The sequence below is a fragment of the Quercus robur genome, chromosome 6, assembly GCF_932294415.1.
Source record: "Quercus robur chromosome 6, dhQueRobu3.1, whole genome shotgun sequence".
NCBI classification, from domain to species: domain Eukaryota; kingdom Viridiplantae; phylum Streptophyta; class Magnoliopsida; order Fagales; family Fagaceae; genus Quercus; species Quercus robur.
The window spans coordinates 52,641,445-52,662,420 of NC_065539.1; the positions used below are offsets into that span (position 1 = coordinate 52,641,445).

At 32.5% G+C, this 20,976-nt stretch overlaps 3 protein-coding genes across 3 annotated transcripts; 2 read left to right on the forward strand and 1 right to left on the reverse strand.

Annotated features, from left to right (window-relative positions):
* The first annotated feature begins 202 nt into the window (after nucleotides 1-202).
* LOC126689437 (early light-induced protein, chloroplastic-like) lies at nucleotides 203-2,637 on the forward strand. The gene is made up of 3 exons (XM_050384630.1): nucleotides 203-466; nucleotides 1,566-1,604; nucleotides 2,142-2,637. Exons 1-3 carry the CDS (start codon nucleotides 215-217, stop codon nucleotides 2,484-2,486), a joined length of 636 nt encoding a protein of 211 aa, XP_050240587.1. The 5' UTR covers nucleotides 203-214; the 3' UTR covers nucleotides 2,487-2,637.
* A 1,165-nt stretch (nucleotides 2,638-3,802) lies between these two features.
* LOC126689438 (ENHANCER OF AG-4 protein 2-like) lies at nucleotides 3,803-9,341 on the forward strand. Its single transcript, XM_050384631.1, has 3 exons — nucleotides 3,803-4,161; nucleotides 4,457-4,533; nucleotides 8,090-9,341. The coding sequence occupies exons 1-3, from the start codon at nucleotides 4,072-4,074 to the stop codon at nucleotides 8,880-8,882; spliced, it is 960 nt and encodes a 319-aa protein (XP_050240588.1). The 5' UTR covers nucleotides 3,803-4,071; the 3' UTR covers nucleotides 8,883-9,341.
* Nucleotides 9,342-17,877: 8,536 nt separating this feature from the next.
* LOC126689439 (FCS-Like Zinc finger 8) lies at nucleotides 17,878-20,570 on the reverse strand. The gene is made up of 3 exons (XM_050384633.1): nucleotides 19,591-20,570; nucleotides 18,606-19,499; nucleotides 17,878-18,265 (listed from the first exon to the last, which is right to left on the reverse strand). The coding sequence occupies exons 2-3, from the start codon at nucleotides 19,475-19,477 to the stop codon at nucleotides 18,181-18,183; spliced, it is 957 nt and encodes a 318-aa protein (XP_050240590.1). The 5' UTR covers nucleotides 19,478-19,499; nucleotides 19,591-20,570; the 3' UTR covers nucleotides 17,878-18,180.
* Nucleotides 20,571-20,976: the final 406 nt, after the last annotated feature.

The following is a 20,976-nucleotide window of genomic DNA, read 5'->3' on the forward strand; positions in this document are numbered from 1 at the left end:
CCAAAGTGCCACGTCCATTACGTACCGACACCGCCATGTGTGGACAAATGAGCCCATGTCAACCGATGACCTTTCGAGAACACAGGATGCCTATTGATGGGCTGTAAACACTAGACACTGCCATAATAAGCGAGACGTGGATCCTAAATATCCACTGCTCTACTTGCTTCTCCTCAAAAACTCTCTATATATATCACTCCGAGACCAAACATAAATGCCACAACCACTTCATTTTCTACTACCTAGTACCTATTTGATCACTCATAGCCTATTAGCGAGTTCCATATACAAAAGCTCTTTGGTAATAATGGCAGCCTCATCTGCAATGCAATCCATCTTGGCAAGCCCTTTGACCCGTGTAGTTTCAAACAGGTCTACTAGGGTGAACCAGTTTCTAATTATTCCCACTAGTTATGTGTCACCTGTGCCAAGAAATGCTAGCATGCGAGTGCGTTGCATTGCAAAGGTAATGAAATGCTATCTCATCGTGGAAAAAAAAAAAAAAAATCCTACCTCCTTCTTTGGGGTTTCGTGCTTTTCTTCCTCCTCCTCTTCTTCTTCTACTTTCTTTCTTTCTTCTTCTTCTTCTTCTGGTTAGACTGGTTTCGGTCTACCTGTCTACCTCTTCTCTTTTATTTGTGTGTCCTTAGCTGTCCTTCACTTTTGTTTAGAGTCTTTAGGCTTTAGATATTTTCTTTGTTTTGTGGTGTTTGTGAGCCCCACGTAATACTCATTCTTCCAGGCTCTTTTGTTTTGTCCACTTGAATTTCATTAAAAAAAATATTTCTTTGTTTTGTTTTTGTGAACCTCACATGACTCATAATAAAAACGAAACTTTCGGTCTTTTAATTCCAGTCACTAAAATTAGAAAAAGCATAGAAATATAAAAATTTTTACAACTTTTTTCACAATTATAACGTGATAGAGTATAATTAGAAAAGAAAAAAAAAATTTTATGAGTTTATATATATTTGAGTAATAGTTAATCACTTACAATTTGTTACATTTAAATTGTTAATAAAAAGTTATGAAATAATCATAGTCCTAAAACTATTCTTAAAATTAACATCTAGGCTTTTTTTTTTCTTTTTTTCATATTATTATCCTCATTATATTATATATAATTGAACTAATAGTTGTTGTTGATATTATTATTATTGAACTAATATTTGAGATTAAAGATAACCTATTAGTTGAAATATTTACTTATAACTTTAAAACCTTTAATAATTTATTATATGGATTTTTTTATCAATAATAAATATATGCATATATATTTATTTATAAAATAGTGGTAAGCCCGAATTAATATGCAACAGCACGCCAAAATAGGTTGGTCCCAAAACATTATGTTCCAATGAACAAACTGAAATGGGATCCGAAACAGGATCCGAAATGCTATTCATAACATTGATGAAATCTATGCATCATAATATTTTTATTCTTATTTTTGTGGAAAATTCAAAGTCTGATAGAAATAATTTAACATTTATATTATTATGATATGCTAATTGATTTATAAGAAAGTTCATAATCGTACAATTCTTTGTCTTTGCCCTTTGCAGAAAGAGCAACCAGAGTCTGTGACAACTTCAACACCCAAGGTAACTACCCTTAATTCAAGAGATACTTCATCTCTCTCTTTTTTTCTTTTTTTTCTTTTTTTCTCTCTCTCTCTCTCCGCTCATTAACCCTAGATATACAATAACATTATTTCTTGAAGATCCATTTTTTTTACAAATTAGTTTAAGCACACAAAATTATTCATTAATTTTTTTTTTCACAACTTGCTGAGCAAATTATAATTAGAGCAAAATTATTTTCACATAAATTTATTATTGATCCAAATTAAATTATGCACAACTTAAAATATGTCACCTAGATTTTGTGAAAAAGTCCGTTTTTAAGTTTATTCATTTTTTACTTTTTGAGTAAAACTAGAGACACAATTATAACCAGTAATATTGCTTGTTCATATGGAAGTAATATAATTCTTACCTGGTTTTACTAAATGATCCTACTTTTATTAAGATCCAAGCAAAGTAAGTCATGTCAACCTTTATGGAAAATGTTGTTAATAGTTATGTGTATAACATTAGTTAAGGAGTATTTTTTGACGAGTGCTTCACCATGATCGACAGGTCAGCACAAACTTCTTAGACTTGTTTGCATTCAGTGGGCCTGCACCAGAGAGGATCAACGGCAGGCTAGCAATGATAGGCTTTGTTGCTGCAATGGTAGTGGAGTTATCCAGTGGTGAGGATGTGTTTGCCCAGATATCAAATGGTGGAATCCCATGGTTCTTAGGAACTAGCATTGTGCTATCTCTTGCATCTTTGATTCCTTTGTTTAAGGGAATCAGCGTAGAGTCCAAGTCAGAGGGGGTGATGACCTCAGATGCTGAGATGTGGAATGGGAGGTTTGCCATGTTGGGTTTGGTTGCTCTAGCCCTCACCGAGTATGTCAAGGGTGGAACCCTTATTTAGGTCTCTGATGTACTGACTTAGGCCAATTTGTGTAAAAGAATATTTAATTTCCATGTAATTTGGAAAGCAAATTATGTAATCTATTTTTCAGTAAATTAGATTTCAATTTTATAAAGGAATAAAAACTTATATGCAAATGAGTTTATCAAAACTAATGGTCCTCTCTAAAGATGTTTGTTTACTCTCATCGTTGCCATAACACTTAGAAAGATTGGAAAATTACAAGCTCTAAGGTTCACATTAATATTTCAATTTATATTCCTCATGGCTTGTAGAGTGGATCTGCAATAGAACAAAGTAAATAAAATGTGTGCTTTATTAGATGATAACTAGTTAATTACAAGCCTTTCATAGTAGATATTTTATATTTATAACTACCTCGAAGCGAAGCTATGACCTCATAACATGAAATATGTTGATTTTTAGTAGTGCAAGTACGACCCACGTAATACAATAGGACTTAATATTTGCAAACTTGCATGCATGATACAAATTACCATTTCAAGCTAATTCTCGATGGAAATTTTTTTGTGAAAATCGTTTTTCGTATTTTTTTTTATATATTTATAAGTAGCATAAAAATAATAATTCAAAAGAAAATTATCTTTGATCAATGAAAAATCTTATTAAAATTATGATTTATTTTTTAGAGACTGTTTTCAACTAAATTTTGTTGGAAAACAACTTTATTTCACACCAATACTAAATAAAGAAAGTTAAAAAACAATATGGAAACTATTAAAAATAACTCTATCTCATTTTGAGGCCACTACCAAATATAAAAAAATGAGGGAAAATTATTGAATACTCTCGGAGTACCATAAATGTGTACTCCCCCCTCTCACATGAATTGTGGGTCTCACCATAAATTTAATTAGTGGGACTCATAATTATGTGAGAGGGAGAGTACGCATTTATGGTACTTTGAGAGTACCCAATAATTATCCCAAAATGAGATAATTTTTCCAAAAAAAAAAAACTCACTTTTTAGATAACATTAATGTCAAAACAAACATAGCATAATTTCATTTTAATTTTGGTTAGAAACAAATTTATCAAACTTGTTATTGTCACATGACTTCATTTGAGTAATAATTATTCAAAATTCAAAAATAAATATTTACTACTCTCATGACTAATTGACATTAGATATATGTCAAAGCTATAGCTACGTTAGATCACTTATGTAATTACTCACTCAAATTTGAGTGTTATATATCTATCTAGGTAGTTCAATGTTTGTGTATTACAAATTTAAATAGTAGTCAATTCTAAGTCTATTATAGTCAAAATGGCCAAAATATTTGTTTCATGCAATAAATTCAAACAGCTAATCCTTTTGTTAAATCTCGACTAAAAAATCAAAAGTCTCAAAAAAACCAGAGGAAAATCTAAAAATTACGACCACAACCTCAAGCCCAAACACCAACACCATTTCTCAACCCAAAAAAAAAAAAAAAAAAAATCCCCTATCTCTTGCGCTCTCTTCTGCCATTATTCCTCCGATGAGCCGGTGCCACTTATCGCCGGCAAGGGCGACTTGATAGGGTTTTTGGCCGGATCGTGAGAATTTAGGGTTCGCTGAATGGCTCCGGCGCGTAGACGCGGAGCGAACAACAAGGCGAAGGCCAAGAAGAAGAGGCAGTTAAGTGTGGGCGATCTTGTCCTTGCTAAGGTCAAGGGCTTCCCTCTTTTCTCTTAACTACTACTGCTACTGCTACGTTTTTTTATTTATTTATTTTTTATTAATTAGTATATGTGTTTCATTGTTTTTGGGGGACTAGGTTGTTTTAGTATCTGACTATGGTAGTTGTTCCTTTTTCTTTACCCCAATAATAATAATAATAATAATAATAATAATAATACTCCACTTATTGGTAATTTTTAAAAAATTTAGGTTTTTGAGGCTCTTATATGATTTTATTGGCGCATCTCTTTGTCAGTAGCTTTTGATGATTATGTGTTTACAGATTAGCAAACCTGAAGAATTTAAGCATCAGCCTGATCCCAAGAAATACTTCGTCGAATTCTTTGCTACAAAAGATACGTAAGTTTTTCTTACACATTATTGTGATGTAATTTCATTAGCCTTTTTTTTTTTTTATTATGTATGGTTCTTGAAATATTATCTCGGAAAGGCTAAATATTTGTTGTCGTGAACTTGAAAACACTATCAAAGGCTAAAATATTAAAAAACATGTTGACTATTGATTGTTCTAAGGAGACTGACGGATGGGGGCAAGCTATTTTTTCTCTTGATAAGTAATAAGATTTATTGATATCAAAAAATGGATGCTCTAGTACACAAGAAGCGCACAGGGGTCAAAAAATCAAGTTAAAAAATTACATAAATCAAGAAAAGAAGAGGAGAATGATTGGTTTTGCACAGCTGACAACCAATCAAACATAACTTGAGGTCTGATATAGATCTCTTATTATCTGTCGGTTGGCAAGCTATAGTTTGCCTTGGTGATTGTAGTATAGACTTTAGCATGCATATGTTTATCATTTAATTTTTTGGCCTGATAATTCTTCTGATTGAGTTGAGGGACTTATAATTTTTGGAGATACTTTGTAACGACCCTAGGAAGAGCACTAGCGACATCTGCCTTATTATTCTTGTAATGACTTATGAACCCAATATTCATCTAGTAAACACCTTATGTGGGAGGGACTTAGCACATGCCCGCACAATACACTCCAACAATATCCAATCAATCAAATACACACAATTTGAGGTATCACATACTTGTTGACCAAAAGTAATGTTAGATTGAAGTTTTCCAAATTGGTATTATGTGCGCTACTCATTTGACCTCATGTATTTACATTGAGGTATTGCTGGTCCCTTATCGAGCATTCACATCTCCCATATCATATAGCTCTGGTTCGCTTGGTTTTCATAGTGGAGAGAAAAAAGTATTGATGGGGAAAATATGTGGAAGCTAATTATGAATCATGATGTGAAGTTTTAATTTATGTAGAAATAACTTGGTTGTTTCAGAATTGTGGGGCAGTTTTATGGGTATCGTTTTAAAATAAGAATTTATAGTTCTTATACAGTTCATTGTTGGAATCATGGTAAATTAACTTCAGCCTATCCCTAACTCCATAAATTTTATGGTGAGCAATGCTGTACCTGCAAAAGTAGCTTACTAAGAGTTTGCTCAAGGCTCTAGGTTGGGCACTTGATTAGCAGGAGCTAATGCTAATTTATTTGTTCCCAAATGTGGATTGAACAAGATCTTTTCAATAAACTTGCTGCTGAAAAGTGACATTAGATAAGAACATCACAATGTATGGAAAGGACATATGCAGCATGCACCGCATTGCCAATTCATAGGTAGGGTTGGGTGTCACACTTCTTGCCAGGAGAACTACCATGCCATTAAGGGCTAGTAAATAAGGGCTGCAGCTTTTTAAAAATATTTAAAGCTGAACTACTTTGAGAAGTAGCTCTTAATTTGCTTCTCAAAATCCCTAAAAAGCATTAATTGCCTCACAAAATTGGCGAAGAGCATACAAAAACCCTTGGCTGAGATCAAGTTTGCTTCTCATTTTTAAAAGCCAAAGCACCTCTGGAAAAGCTTAAGAAACCAGATCTCAGTACGGAAATTTTGTAAGATTAATTTTTGTGGGCATTTCCATTAGGGGAGATCGAATTTTAATTTGATTATCATCTTTGAGGATTTTATAATTGAAGGAAATATTTGGAGGTTACTTGGGAGATACTTTGACGTACTAAACTTATTATGATAATGTGAGTTGACTTTATAAATTGTGTAGGTTTGTATGTAATAGTTGGTTTTATTTTAGTGTTGATTTTTAAGTTTTTATATATTGCAACACACACACACATATATTACCTCTTTATCAATCTATTTTATTTTCAAATAATTGTTTTTATTGTTCTTGCATTAAACCTTTACCTAAAAAAAATTGTTTTTATTATTGACCTGTGCTAATTACTGTGTGAATTTTGGTTAAAGCTGCCCCATTCAGTGGTTTAGAATGAAATGAAAGTAGTAGAGAAGAAGTAAATAATGCTTTTGAATTGAGTGGAGGTTTATGATATATTCTATTATATAAAGTGTGTGTTTGGATCTTAATTATAGGCCAGCTTATTGCATTTTTTCCCCCTACTATTTACGGGTCCCACGTGAGTCTCTTACTAATTTTATTTAGTTTTTACCTTTTATCTACAGTATTTTCAGTAAAAAGCTAAATAAGTTGTTTCCAAATGGACACAAAGTGAGGCCTTTAGTTGGTGTTACATTTTGAACTCTATGACTTGTCAGCACATATATTAGTTATTGGTCAACTTATCTCATTCATTACTAGGCACAAATGAGCAAAGCACTTGTTTAAAAACCTTAACAGGCCATGATGTACTCTTAATAGGCCATGGCGTACTCTTCCTCTAACTCATCAAACCAGTTTAAATATAAAACCAATAATTCCATACACATTAGAAGCAGCAAAATTCACAGCATCGAAGTATCATTTGTTCATTGTTTACATATTATTGGTATGCATCCTTATTGATGGTTTTTTTTTCACTGTAATATTTTCAGTTTTCTTCACCATATATTGTATTACTTAATTTATGATATTTTTAAGAAATATTTGATTAAGTTGTTTTTGTTCATCATATAGTAGCTGGATGTGTTTGTTTGAATTTAGTGAGGCTGCTTTAGTGTAATATATATTCTTAATCCTTTAAACATTGTTTTATTTTTTCAATGGCAACCCCAAGGGGTAGCACAATTGGTTGCGGACATGCCCCAGAATGTTCTCATTTCTTAAAATATTGTACTGTTTTAATACATTTAGTACGCATTTGGATTGCATCTACAGTTAGCGTCTTGTGTCTGGCGTTTTTTTTTTTTTTTTTTTTTTTTTTTTTGAGAAGTCAGTTTTGACGTGTTACTGCACTGTTCAGTGGGTCCCATGCACTGTTCACGGAACTCACAAATCTCTTTTTTCAACAAAACTTTCATTAAAAATGGGTCCTACGGCACTATTCACATATTTAAAAATTATTTCGCTATAGTGTTTTCAGTTTTCAGCAAAATAAACAGTATCCAAACGGATCCTTAGTGTTTGGGTAAGCAACATTTGTCTGATGTAGAGCCTCGCTATCATTTAAATGTCTTCTGCTGGCTGAGACAACCAGCCCTGTGCAGGAACCCGTTTGCATTATCTGTACACTCCAACATGTGATGTTTACTGTTTATTGACATTATCCTATCTGAGATCCACACATATTTTAAAGAAAACCCATCAAGTTTTCTTTCTCTTTGGTTTTTGTACGTGGTTATAATTTTAACTGAAAATTTTTTCCATTTTAGGTGTTTAGCGATCTAAAAGATAGGTTGAAACATTCTAGGTCAATTCGTAGGTTAAGTTAATTTGGTAAGAAATCTATGATATACTTTGGTTGTATGAAAACTGGTTGAAATTCTGTGTTATCTCTCTTAAGGGATGGTTCTCCCATCCAATTCTGTTTGCATTGTGTTTCTTATTGTCTCATTGATTAAGTTGACAAACTCAGGAATTTAGCTTCTTACTTTTACCTTTGGTTACTTCTCCTCCATCCACAGAGGTTTTGTTGCCCCTGCGGATATTCAGGCATTCACTAATGAGCTAAAGAGTAAATTGTCTGCCCGATGTCAGGGTAAAACAGTTAGGTTCTTTTCTCAAGCTGTGAACGAAATCTGTGTGGCATTTGATGAGCTACAAAATAAGAAATCAAGTGGTGTCAGAGATGGTGCCGATAAATCTGATGTTGGGCGTGAGGCTCTATCTGTTAATGAGGTAGAGGTTGACTTAAAGGTTGAGACAGGTAAGGCGACATACAGTGGAGAAGCTTTGAATGAGTCTTTAAGTGATTCTGGCTCTAAGTTGGGGCGCTGCTCAAAGAGACGAGGTGGAACTGACATTCAAGATGTAAAGCCTTCTATATCCTGTAGTGCAAATGATAGTTTGTCTCCAGGTATTTCCCCTGAGAAAAACAATAGTAAAAGCAGTGGTGGAAACCGTAAGGAACATGTATTAATGACATCCAGTCCAGATAATTCTTCCTTTCCAAAGGAAGAAGCAAGTGATGATGAATTTGTAGAAGATGCTGCTTGCACTAAGCAACATGGTGAGGAAGAAAAAGTATTAACTGGTAAAAAGTTGAAGAAGATGGGTACTGTGTCAAAGAAAAGACGTGAAGGTGCTGTTGAAGTACACAAAACTGGTACCTCTGCTGTAATATCATTAAAGGATGGAAGTGATGGTTGTTCTGTTGATCGCCCTGAATCTGTTGAGCGATTGAAAGATGGAATTAAGGGCAAGATTGTATCTAGCAGCGTGAGAATTTTCTCTGAGCCCTCTGAAAGCAGATTCTGATATCAATGCTGGGAAAAAATAGAAAGATCTGCTAAAAGCTATAAAACATGTCATTGTTGCTGATAATATGCTGGACTCTGGTGTTGTTTCTGATAAACAGACAAGGGAAAACTTTCTGGCAAGTAAAAGAGGACCCAAGATAGACAAGGAAAAGGAACTAGCAATGTGCTATCTCTTTCATTTCTGATTCCTTTGTTTATGGGAATCAGCGTGGAGTCTAAGTCAGAGGGGTTGATGACCTCAAATGCTGAGCTGTGGAATGGGAGGTTTCCTATGTTGGGTTTGGTTGCTCTAGCCTTCACCGAGTATGTCAAGGCCAACTTGTGTAAATGAATATATAGTTTCTATGTAATTTGGAAAGCAAATCATGTAATCCATTTTTCAGAAAAATTAAATTTGAAGTTTATGAAGGAATAGAAACTTATGTGCAAATGAGTCTAATTAGTGGTCCTCTCTAAATATGTTTGTCTACTCAAAATTAGTGGTCCTCTCTAATGTTCACATTAGTATTTCAATTTCTATTCCTCATGGCTTCTAGAATGGATCTGCAACAGAACAAAGTGAATAAAATGTGTGTTTTTTAGATGATAATTAGTTAATTACAAGCCTTTCATGGCTGATATTTTATATTTATAACTACCCCGAAGCGAAGCTATGACCTCATAACGTGAAATATGTTGGTTTTTAGTAGTTGAAGTACAACCCATGCAATACAATAGGACTTACATAACAGTTGCAAACTTGCATACATGATACAAATTACAATTTCAAGCTAATTCTGGAAGGGTTTTTTTTTTTTTTGTGGAAATAATTTTTCATGTTTTTTTATATTTAGTAATTAGTAGCATAAAAAATTAAGTTAAAAGAAAATTATCTTTGGTCAATGAAAAATCTTAATAAAATTATGGTTTATTTTTTAGAGACTGTTTTCAACTAAAAGTTTTTGGAAAACAATTTCCAATCAATCAATATATATATATAAAAGGAGAGATCACATGTAGGGAAATATGAGGTTTTATCAAGTAGTGCATTCTATGCAAATAGAATTGAAATATTCTCAAGTGTCACATCAAAGATAATAACAAATTAAATATTGATTTTTTTTTTCATCATTTGGTTTAATGTTTCAAGACTTTTCTAATTAAAAAATAAATATTCTTCGTATCCTTTGGTTCAATGTTTCAAGACTTTTCATCTCTCACATATACACACAAAACTCTTTGCATTTTAATTCACCATTTTCATCTATTGCACTTCTACCCCTTTATATATACCCACCCATAGCCTTTCATGTCATCCCATGTCAAATACACACCGATAAAAAATGATGTCATTTACTTTCAATCTTTCGATGAGACCTACCAAGTTTTAACATTGTTATTTCATCTTAACCCATATGAGTTGGTTACAACCAAAGAAGGGGGCTTGCATTTTATATTGAGTAATAATGACAATTACGATTTTGATGTTAAGGTCGAATGTTGTGGATTTATGGGTTTTGTAAATAATGTGATTGACTGTGAGCGTTTAGGATGTGTATTTTGTTTTAAAATTAAGGAGAAAAAGGAAAACACATTCTATATCAACTTTTATTCTATAATATTTATCCAAAGTTTTTTTTTTTTTTTCATTACTTCAATTGAATAATTATAATGGATATATGTGTGCAATTTATAATTATTGTTTTTTATGATGAATTCATTACTTATAAAGTTCTATAACAATTATGCTATAATACAAATACAACATTCTCCAAAACTATTTTATATAAAAAGTTACAAAATTATCCGTGCATTGAATGAGTAACTTACTAATACTAAATTAAGGAAGTTAAAAGACAATATGGAAACTATTAAAAATAACTCTATCTCATTTTAGATCACTACCAAATATAACAAAATGAGATAGTTTTTCAAAAAATGCTTTTTTATTTTATTTTATTTAAATAACTCATTTTTTAGATAACATTAAATCAAAACAAACATAGCATAATTTTATTTTATTTTTGCTTAGAAACAAATCGATCAAACTTTTTTTTTTTTGTCACATGACTTCATGTGAGTAATAATTATTCAAAAATCAAAACTCAGAAACTAATATTTACCACTCTTATGACTAATTGATATTATGGGTCCATTTGGATTGAGCTTATTGTTGCTGAAACTGAAAACTGAAAATACTGTAGCAAAATAATTTTTAAATGTGTGAAAAGTACCGTGGGATCCATTTTTAATATTTTTTAATGCGTGAACAGTACTGCTACAGTATTACTACAGTGCAAAACAGTAACTTTTGTCCACCAAAGTCAACTTATGCGGGCAGAAAAAAAAAAAAAAATAAAATAAAATAAAATAAAATAAAATAAAATAATAACGCAGCACCAAACGTGGACGCAGGAAAACGGGCAACCCAAACGCCCTCTATATATATGTCAAAGTTATTGCTACGTTAGATCACTTATGTAAATACTAAAATACTCACTCAAATTTGAGTGTTATCTATCTATCTAGGTGGTTCAATGTTTATGTATTACATAGTTGTCAAGTCTAAGTCTATCACAGTCAAAATGGCCATAATATTTGTTTCCTGCAGTAAATTGAAACAACTAATCCTTTTGTTAAATCTCGACTCAAATTTCAATTTATTTTGATCGAGACCCATTCTCAAACCTTTTTTTTCCTTCTATTTATGCCGTTATTTATTAGTTTCTATTTCTATCTTCTATTCTCTTATCTCTTTTTCTCTCATGTAAAATGAATTTTATTCATGTACAAATTAATCGAAAATAAAAATACCCTGAATTCAAAGAATGGCTGGTGCATGAAAAGTTGGACCCGTATTGGTTAGGGTAGTCCTAGCTGCTGAGCTTCAAAAGCGCTTAGCCCACAGCCCGACCATACCCTTTGGGCCAAGTAAATGAGTCTTCACTTATAATGGCTATAGACCCAAAACAATGCTAATTTGGGGATTGGGATCCAGTGCAATTACTAAATGAAATTGCACCATACAATTCACCCTATCCCTTCACTACTTTTTTTTTTAATTACTTTTTTACCTTTACTTTTTACTTTTACTCATTATTTATATTTAATGGTTGAGATTTAAAGATGCTTTTTACAATTTTAAATCTCAATCATCTATACCAATTATATTGGGTATTGCACCTGATTTCAATCCCCTAATTTGGGCTATTGTATGTAGTACAAAGTACAAACAGAGCTCAGGGCTAGTTTACCACTACTAAAGTGAGAGCAATTACTAAGTCACGAAGATTAATAATCTACAGAAGGGAGATTTCTTTTAATTCTCACAAAATTTTCGCTAGAACAGCAAGGTGGTGATAATCCATATATGGCATTTGGAAACAAAATACCACAACAAAAAATACTATCCTAATGCATATAGTGTCACAGACATTGTCTTATTGTATTTAAACAATCTATATATATGGGTTTTAGTCTATGAAGCACGAGTGGGGATTCGGATTCGGATGTATGTGCGGGTGCGGGTGCAAGTGCGGATGCAGATGCGGGACTCGGTAATTTTTAAAAAAGTAGGGTGCGGATGCAGCGATTAAAAAATTATTAAAAATTTTTTATTTATATTTTCTATATATTGCTAAGCATATATATTTTTTATATATATAATTACACATACAACAATTTAAGAGTAATGGTAAACATATATTAATAAATTTAAAATCATATATATATATATTATTATAATGTTTACACAACCCCAATTTTAGCCCAATAACATATTTATAATATTAAATTATTTTCCTTAAAAAAAAAAAAGTAATTAGGTGATAAAATCAAAGAATAAAAACCTGTATTTTTACTATTTTCACAAGTTCCAACCTTTTCTGTCTTTTTGACTTTTCAAGTCTTTATCTCTTATACCAATATACTTATTCGAAAATCTATCCACAATTTTCTATCCACAGTGTCGTCCTTATCTCTTCTTCCATTTTTTTTTCTCTCACAAGGCCACATGAAGCAAAAGAATGGAGGCCATCGACATGGTGGAGGCCCGTTTCGACTTCTGTTTTGGCCGGAATCGGGCCATATTAGCCGTTTTGGCCGAAATCGGTGCAAATCTGAAAACGAAGAAGAAAAAAAAACCGAAGCGGCATAGACGCGTGGTCAGCGGCGTTGTGCACCGCACGCCACGTCGAGTGCAGGTGCGGCGGCCTTGGAGCTGCACTCGTGCTTTCTAGGTTTTACTTATAGGACTCGCATGGACTCCGAATAGGTCTCAAATTTCATATATTTGGAAAAAAAAAAAATTTTGAGGATTATAATGATGATATAGAGGAATTAATTCTAACATGCAACATTAACCTTTTTTGTATGTCCAACTCAATTACCTTGTATTCACATTGTTAATTCCCTAGAGAATTTCTACCTTCATATAGTCTTGAAAAAGATTTCTTGAAATAATTAAATTATTTAATACATATGTGCTAATTTAATTTCAAATCTAATAAGTGTATTTAACAAAGGACTCATCATGGTATCAAATGCTTAATTTTTTTTTGGATAATTCAATTGTTATAACAAATGAGAAGAATGATTCCTTACATAAAAGTTGCATATTCCAATTCTTTGTTTTCCGTTAAAAATAAATTATAGAACTAGAGAGTTGAAGTGTCACAAGTGATTATTTTACTTACAAGAAGTTAGACTCTAATTAGTATTACACAAGGAAGAAAACAATCCAATGCTTTTGTGAATAACAAAAGGCTCTAATGATGTTATACAACATTGTTGATGTATCTTTTTTTTTTCTTGCATAATGCACATTTGGGAGTAAGATTAATAACAATCTCTAGGAGCGTATATTTGTAGGAGAAACATCATCTTATATTTCTTTTCTTTTCTTTTACTTATAGTCAATATGGTTATGTCACGGGCAAATGATATTCAGGTTGGAATTCCAACCGATTAATCCAACTTAGAAATTGGCCAAAATTTGGGTGAGAAACACAACAGTAGCCTAACATCCTAAAGTTTGTTGTTACAATCTCCTTAGTAGCATCTTTTTCTTTCTCCTACTTTTTAGAGTGGATTTGAACTTGATACATCATACACGGAAGCATCACCTCCACAACTACCGTTGAATTGAAATGGTATTTCATAGGCTAATAATCTCTATTATGTCTTATAATCCATTCTTTGTTTGACAGTTATGTGTCTCTTTCTTGCCTAGACATATATGTTGTAGGGGGCTCTATTGTCAACAACATATCCCGAAATATTTTGCAGATAATCCATCATCTTTTAGTTTTATCTTAAGGTAAAAAAAGGGAGACAATGACGGGAAAATTTTGTGGAGTATACACTTTGAGTGTGAGTGAATTTATCGCCATCAGTTTGACATTTTTATTCAAGAAAAGCATCTAATATACATATAGAGCAATCCATAATGGATACCGTACACAAGCTTTCAACATCTATCAAATGTCACTTACAAATGACCCTGGAGAAGGCTTACGAGTAAGAGTTTTGGGTGTGTGATAGCTTGCTGAATTCCCATGGCTTCTTCCTTATTATTTTACAGATCAAGATCCTCTCCATTGTACTAGTTTTGAAAGTTGCAAGTGACATTTGATAGATATCGAAAGTGTACATTTGATAGTTATTGAAAGTTTCAATGGGATGTGTAGCTGAACGGTATATACATAATTTCACATGTAAAAAAAATATTATTAAATGTACACGTATGAGTATGATTGAGTTATTGTGTTCAATATTTATAAACTTAAACTTTTGATTAAGACATATGTCTAACATATCATATTAAAGTTTCACTCAAATAATTTCCTATATTTTTATCTTCCTAACAATTTTAAGGTGGCCAAATATTTGTACCTATGAAACCCAATAGTTCATAATCACAAGTTTACAAAATTACATCTAAAGCATATCCTAATACTGTGAGATTGTTGGTTATCTTACCAATGGATTTAACCAATACCAAATCAAATAACTAGGACCAACTCTAGCACATTAGACTACATACGAAATAGACAATTGCCTACGGCTTTCAAATAAAAGAATATCCTATAATTTTAGTCCCACAGTACCAATACCATACTTTTATTTCAACTTAAAGTAAATTATATCTTAACCCCATTGACTTAAGAAAAAAAAGAAAAAGAAAAAAAGAGAGAGATACATATCTAATCGAAGAAACAATTTTTTTTTCCCTTTTCTCTCTCTACCATCTCTTAAAAATCATTCACCATTAAACCCTCTAAATTGCATTAGCTTATTTTGTTTAATTTACTTAGTGGAGTAATCGTTGCATTTGGTAGAGAGAGAGAGAGAGAGAGAGAGAGAGAGAGAGAGAGGGAGAGGGGGGGGGGGGGGAGGAAAAAAAGAAAAAAGAAAAGAGAAGAGACCTAGTATGTGTTTACAAATGGAGGGAGTTGCTTTTCTTCTTCTTTTTAGTTCAAGTCGTGTGTTACTATAAGTGGCATCTTACTTAGTATAAGAATAATTTTTTTTTTATTTTGACCATTAATCATGTTAACATTTTTTATTCATCACTTAACCGCAAAGACTATTTTACCCAATATCAAAAGGTTTGAGACTAAATTAACGCATTTGAAATATTATAGACCAAATTGACACATACTGTAAACATTAAGGACCAAAACAATAATTTACCTAATATTTTTTTATTTGTTGGGCCATTTGAAAGCTTCAAATGAGAAAACATAGTCCAATTTTAGAATCTATTTAGTAGTAGTAATAATAATAACTGAAAAAGTGAGTAATTTGAGATAAATAATTCAATTAGGGAAAAAGAAGAATTTGATCGGTAAACGGTCAACATGTGGAGAGAGAGAGAGGGAAAATGTTACCATTAGGAAATGTTATTTGTTTAAAATTTATTTGTATTAGTTTGTTTACTCTATATTCCCAAAAAAAGTTTACATTCCAAAAAACGTTTTTGCTCTATGAATTTTTTGTTAACTTTGCAATTTTTAGCTTATCATACTTAGAAAATAAAATAGAGTGGAGCTTACTTGCACCTTCCTACCTTTATTAGATAAGAAGTGTTTGAAGGGTAAGATTTAGGTATATTACTTAGGTGCTATTTGTTAGGTTCTTATCTTAAAGATTCTGCTACGTGGTTTTTTTTTTCTCATAGAATAAAAGTGTATTTTTTAGTTAAGTCACCACATGACAAAATTTTAAGAAGAGAACTAAAAAAATAGACATAAGAATATAAGATATTATACATAAGTTTTGTACGTATTTGAAAAGTGGACTAAAAATCGCTTAAGTAACATTGGCTATATTAGGAGATAATAAAAGGCTTGGCAGTGGAGTAGTTTTTAATTTTATAGTGAGTTTTAGGGATAAGATTTATTAAATCCGCCGTTCATGTCAAAGAAAAAAGTATTTGTCCAGTGGTTTTTTTACTGCAAAGTGGAAAAGCAAATGAGTGGATGAGATTTATAAATGTAAGTTCTCTTTTTTAGAAATAAAATAAAATAATGATTTGATAGTTGGGACTTAGGAGTGAGAGGATTTAAATTCTAAACATCTTCGTTAGAAAGATAAAGAGTTGTCAATTGAACTACAAGACTTTTGAGATTTATAAATGTAAGTTATAAACCCACTTAAAATAAGTACTTTACTGTAGAGTATTAAATCACATATCAATGAGTTCTATGGTTCCATAATTAAAAATTAAAATAAATAAATAAATAAATAAGGAGTTCCTAACACTTTACAATAAAATTAAAATTCTTGTCAAATGATGAAATATTGTTCCCGAGTACTAAATCATTTGCTAAAATTATCATACCAAGATTGTGTTCGGATTTGAGGATTTAAAAGCAAGGGAGTTGAAGAACATTTACTAGTATAAATTTAACAATATATGAGGATTTGATTTTTTTTTTCCTTAAACAAAAATATTTGTGATATTATAGATTTAAAGTGAAATACTTACAAATAATAATTTCAACTTCCATCTATATTTATATATGAAGATAATATAAAATATAAGTCAATTATTGTTGACTTTTTACAATTTTGCTTCTAAGTTTCAGAAAGCCTGCGTTATTCTAGATCATTCTTCTAAAATATATTTTTTAATTTGATTTTTAAAATCACATATCGTGTTAAACTATATTAATTTAAATGAGCATACATTTGACTTGTGTCCGAAATAAAATTAAATAAACAATTTTAAGCTTTTAATTAGAACTCATCTTCTTTTTTTGTAACAAAAATCTAATTAAATTAAGTAGTTTAGTTTAAAAAAAATTAATTAGTTTTGATGAAAATACATTTGAAATATTTTAGCAAAATCCAATTAAATTAAGTAGGTTCTTTTTGATAAACGACTAGGGACTAGGGAGATGCTTTTTGTTTAGTCCCACACTACCACTTACATCTTGATCTTTTAAAATATAAATACTTTTAGCATAGCAAATAGATGGAAAGATCATTATCTCTGTTTCAAACGAGCCAGACAACACTGTCCGTGTGTAAGACTGGGAACTTGGTTTCACATCTGCAGTTGTACTTTATATATATATATTTGAAGTGTGTACTTTATATTTTTTGTTGAGATAAAAAAAGATATTCAAAATACACAGAATTATTCCCTCGAAATGGTCACTATACGGTCTATACCATTTCCTTGAAAGAGTCATTCTCAACTCCCTGTAGTATAAAGTAATGGAACTCACTAGATTAATGTAATCTGCTCAAAGCTTGACAAAATGGGCATTGATTATTTTATTTTATTCATCAAAAAAGAGGGGTGGAGGCATTGATTATTGGAGATGTGTAGAGAATGAGGACATGAGAAAAGAAAAGCATCTAATAAACTTCAAATGAGGTCACTGGTCCCGTGTGCTTAATTATTAGATGATTAGTATAAGATAAACAAAAGTAATTTGTGCTTTAGTCATACATCATTATCATCATCATCATCATCATCACAAACTATGGAAAAGACAAAAAACTGCGGACAAACCCAACAGCGTCACCTATTTATCAATTCAACAAAATTAACTCTACAATATCTAAACCTTTCAAGCCCTCCTTTTAACAGGAGGAGTATTAAAAAGTAGAGGTAAAAGCAAACAAAGAGAAAAAATAATAAGTGAGAAAATACCAAAACAGGTTCACAATTTTCTAGGAAATTCAAGTACCATCCTTGTCTGTGATTTTGGAGTACCAATGATACAAAGATTTACCCTAGTGAAGTTTGGCATTTTCTTTTTATGCTTCTTTGAACACTAAGCAAAATTATTGGTGAATCAGGATTATGGTTCCAATTTATCCATTCCCTCCTCCTCCAAAAGCATGTGCTGGGAGCGACAATCGCTGCTACAGAAGGCTTTCTCACCTCTGAAATGAGAATAAGATCAATTAGATTCTCCAAAACTCGCTTGCTAAATTGTGTTTCTATCAATTCATAAAAGAAAAACACCAGCTAGCTCGCTTTCACTAGTATCTAACATGTGATAAAACAGATTAGGAATTTGAATGAACATAAACAAGGCTGCGATTAACAAATCCAAATCAAGATCAGTCGCATAGTAAAATTATGCCACTATCCTATCAGAATAAGAATAAATGTTCCAAAACATTCCCTTTAAGAAAAAAAAAAGTTAGTAACTTTCACAAATGCACATGGATGAATAGAAAAGTATCTAATCCCAAATAAAAAGAAAAAAATCGGACCAACCTGTACATGTAGATGTCCTTTCCCTGACCAAGATTCTTCTTGCAAGAGTAACAGAAGCTGAGAAAACTATCAGAAGGATAGCTAGAAGACTGGCCAGTGAAAAACCCACTTTCTTTTCTTGGACCAGAGAACCCAACAACACCACAACAGCTCTCAACAATGCAATCCTCAAAAATATGAATGGTTTTTGGGTTAGGACCATGGGATATCACACAAGTATAGTCTTCTGAGAGCTCCATTTCACTAGCAGAGAGACAGCCAGTGAAAACCCGTAAAGAATTCGGAGTCTCCATGCCCGAATTCGCAGACCCGAATGCTGAATTCTTCACTGGTGACTGAGAAAAGCCAGAAGAGAAAGAACCCAGTTGAGAATTCCTAGTCTTGATTCCAAAATCAGCAGGGGATTTGGGAGATTCAGTTGGAGAATGAACACAGTTTGCCAGAGTAGGGATCTGAATCTTAAGCTGAGAACCAAAAAGAACCATTCGGCTGTCAGGTTTGGATGGTTTTGGATCAGATGTTTCTTCATTGAGAGAATCAACAATGGCCAAGCCAAGACCCTTGGGGTCTAAATTGTCCCAATGGCGTTTAGTTTCAGGTTCTGGGGTTCTGGGTGTGCTTGTTTCAGACCTAAAGGGGTTTCTGAAACCAGAGAATGGCTTGCTATCGAGTATGGAAGTTGGACTCATAACAACCTCGTATTCAGGCAAAGATTTTGGAGCGGAATTTGTGAAAAACCTCGGAGAAGTTAAGAGAGAGGTAGTGGGTTTCCTGTATTTGTCTGTTGGAGATTGGAGAGAGTTAGTGTCTGCCATTAGAGATTGATTACTACAACTACTACTTGTTGTTGCTCTTGATCTTTTTCTAAGCATAGCTCCAAATCTTATAGCCACACTGCAGTGAAAAAAAGACCCAAAATTAGAACTGAGAGAAAGAAAAAGGAATATTAATTAGAGAAAAGAGTTATAGTACTGTTGTGACTCACCTGAAGAAAGTTAAGATTTTTCCTATATATTAAAGAATATTGGAGTAAAGAGTGGTTTTAGTACAGTCAAATCCACCATTCTGAAGAAACCCAGAAACCAGAAAACCAAAAGGGGACTCCATGAATCGAAAAACCCAGTCTCTGCCTCTCTGTCTCTGCACTGCTAATAAACTTCTGTGACCTCCATTTTCTGAAGACTTGAGAAACCCAAGAAAAAGAAGGATTAATGGAAAAGGTGGTAACTTTTTCCCCGACTTTCTCGCTCTTTTACAATAACTTCCTCTCTTTCTATTTTGCTCAGCTTCTCTCTCTCTCACAACCGACATGCAAAGAAACTCTCACCAGTCATGATCAGATGTGCATGCACTAGTACTAGACACAGCATAACAAAGAAGAGGATTTGTAATTTTGTTCCTTTTAATGGCTCTTTTGCTTTTCTTTCTGTCCCTCTTTTTTTTTTTTTACCTTTTGTATTTTGTGACTACTACAGAAAAATTTAGTTTCTATATCAGAAAATCAAAATATACAAGGTCCTTAATAAAAAAAAAAACCAAAATTTTCACAGGGTGTAAAACCAGTTTAAAGAGTGAAAATTAAACCAACCAAACCTTAAAAATAAAAACCCAGCATGAAAAACCAAAGAAGGATAAAAAAAAATTTGAAGGGTGACTATTCCCCCTCTCCCTCTCTTTTTTTCCTTAGTGGGCTGTCCTTTTACTGTGCTTTATTTGCCACTAACTCAGTTTTCCATCATCCAGTCCTGAAAAATCGCCATGGTTTTGCAGAGAGGAGAGAGACACTGAGTGAGAGAGAGTCAGAGAGAGAAAGAGAGAGGTGGGTTTCTCTGTGAGAGAGAGAGAGAGAGAGAGAGAGGGGTGGTTGTGAGTGATTTTAAAGACGCGTGTGCATGGGAATCAGTGGGTTTGATAAAACCACCCGATCCTGTCCAGTAATGGCAGTTTCTTCACGTCGTTTTTTTAGCCTAGAATTACTGAGAGAGAGAGAGAGTGGAAGTATATATTTGATGGATCAGCTATCCCCATCTCTCAGCATCAATGGACGTGCGAATATTAAAAAAAAAAAAAAATGAAAAGCGCACAGTCGAAGGCTGACGAGGCTGGCGTACCGTACAGAGCTTAATCAATCTCTACTCTTTTACCAATGGGTTAGCTTAGCTTAGCTTAGCTTAGTTCTTCTATGTGCCTTCTCTTCGGCTCAGCTTCATAGCTTGGAGCAATTTTATTTTATTTTTTAAAATTTTAGCTATGTCAATATTTACTTTTTTAAATATTTATTTTAGAGATTATATAGGATGGGGTATAAATGATTACGTGGAGAGAAATGACAATGTACCTACACAAACACAATCTAACACAATACATATTT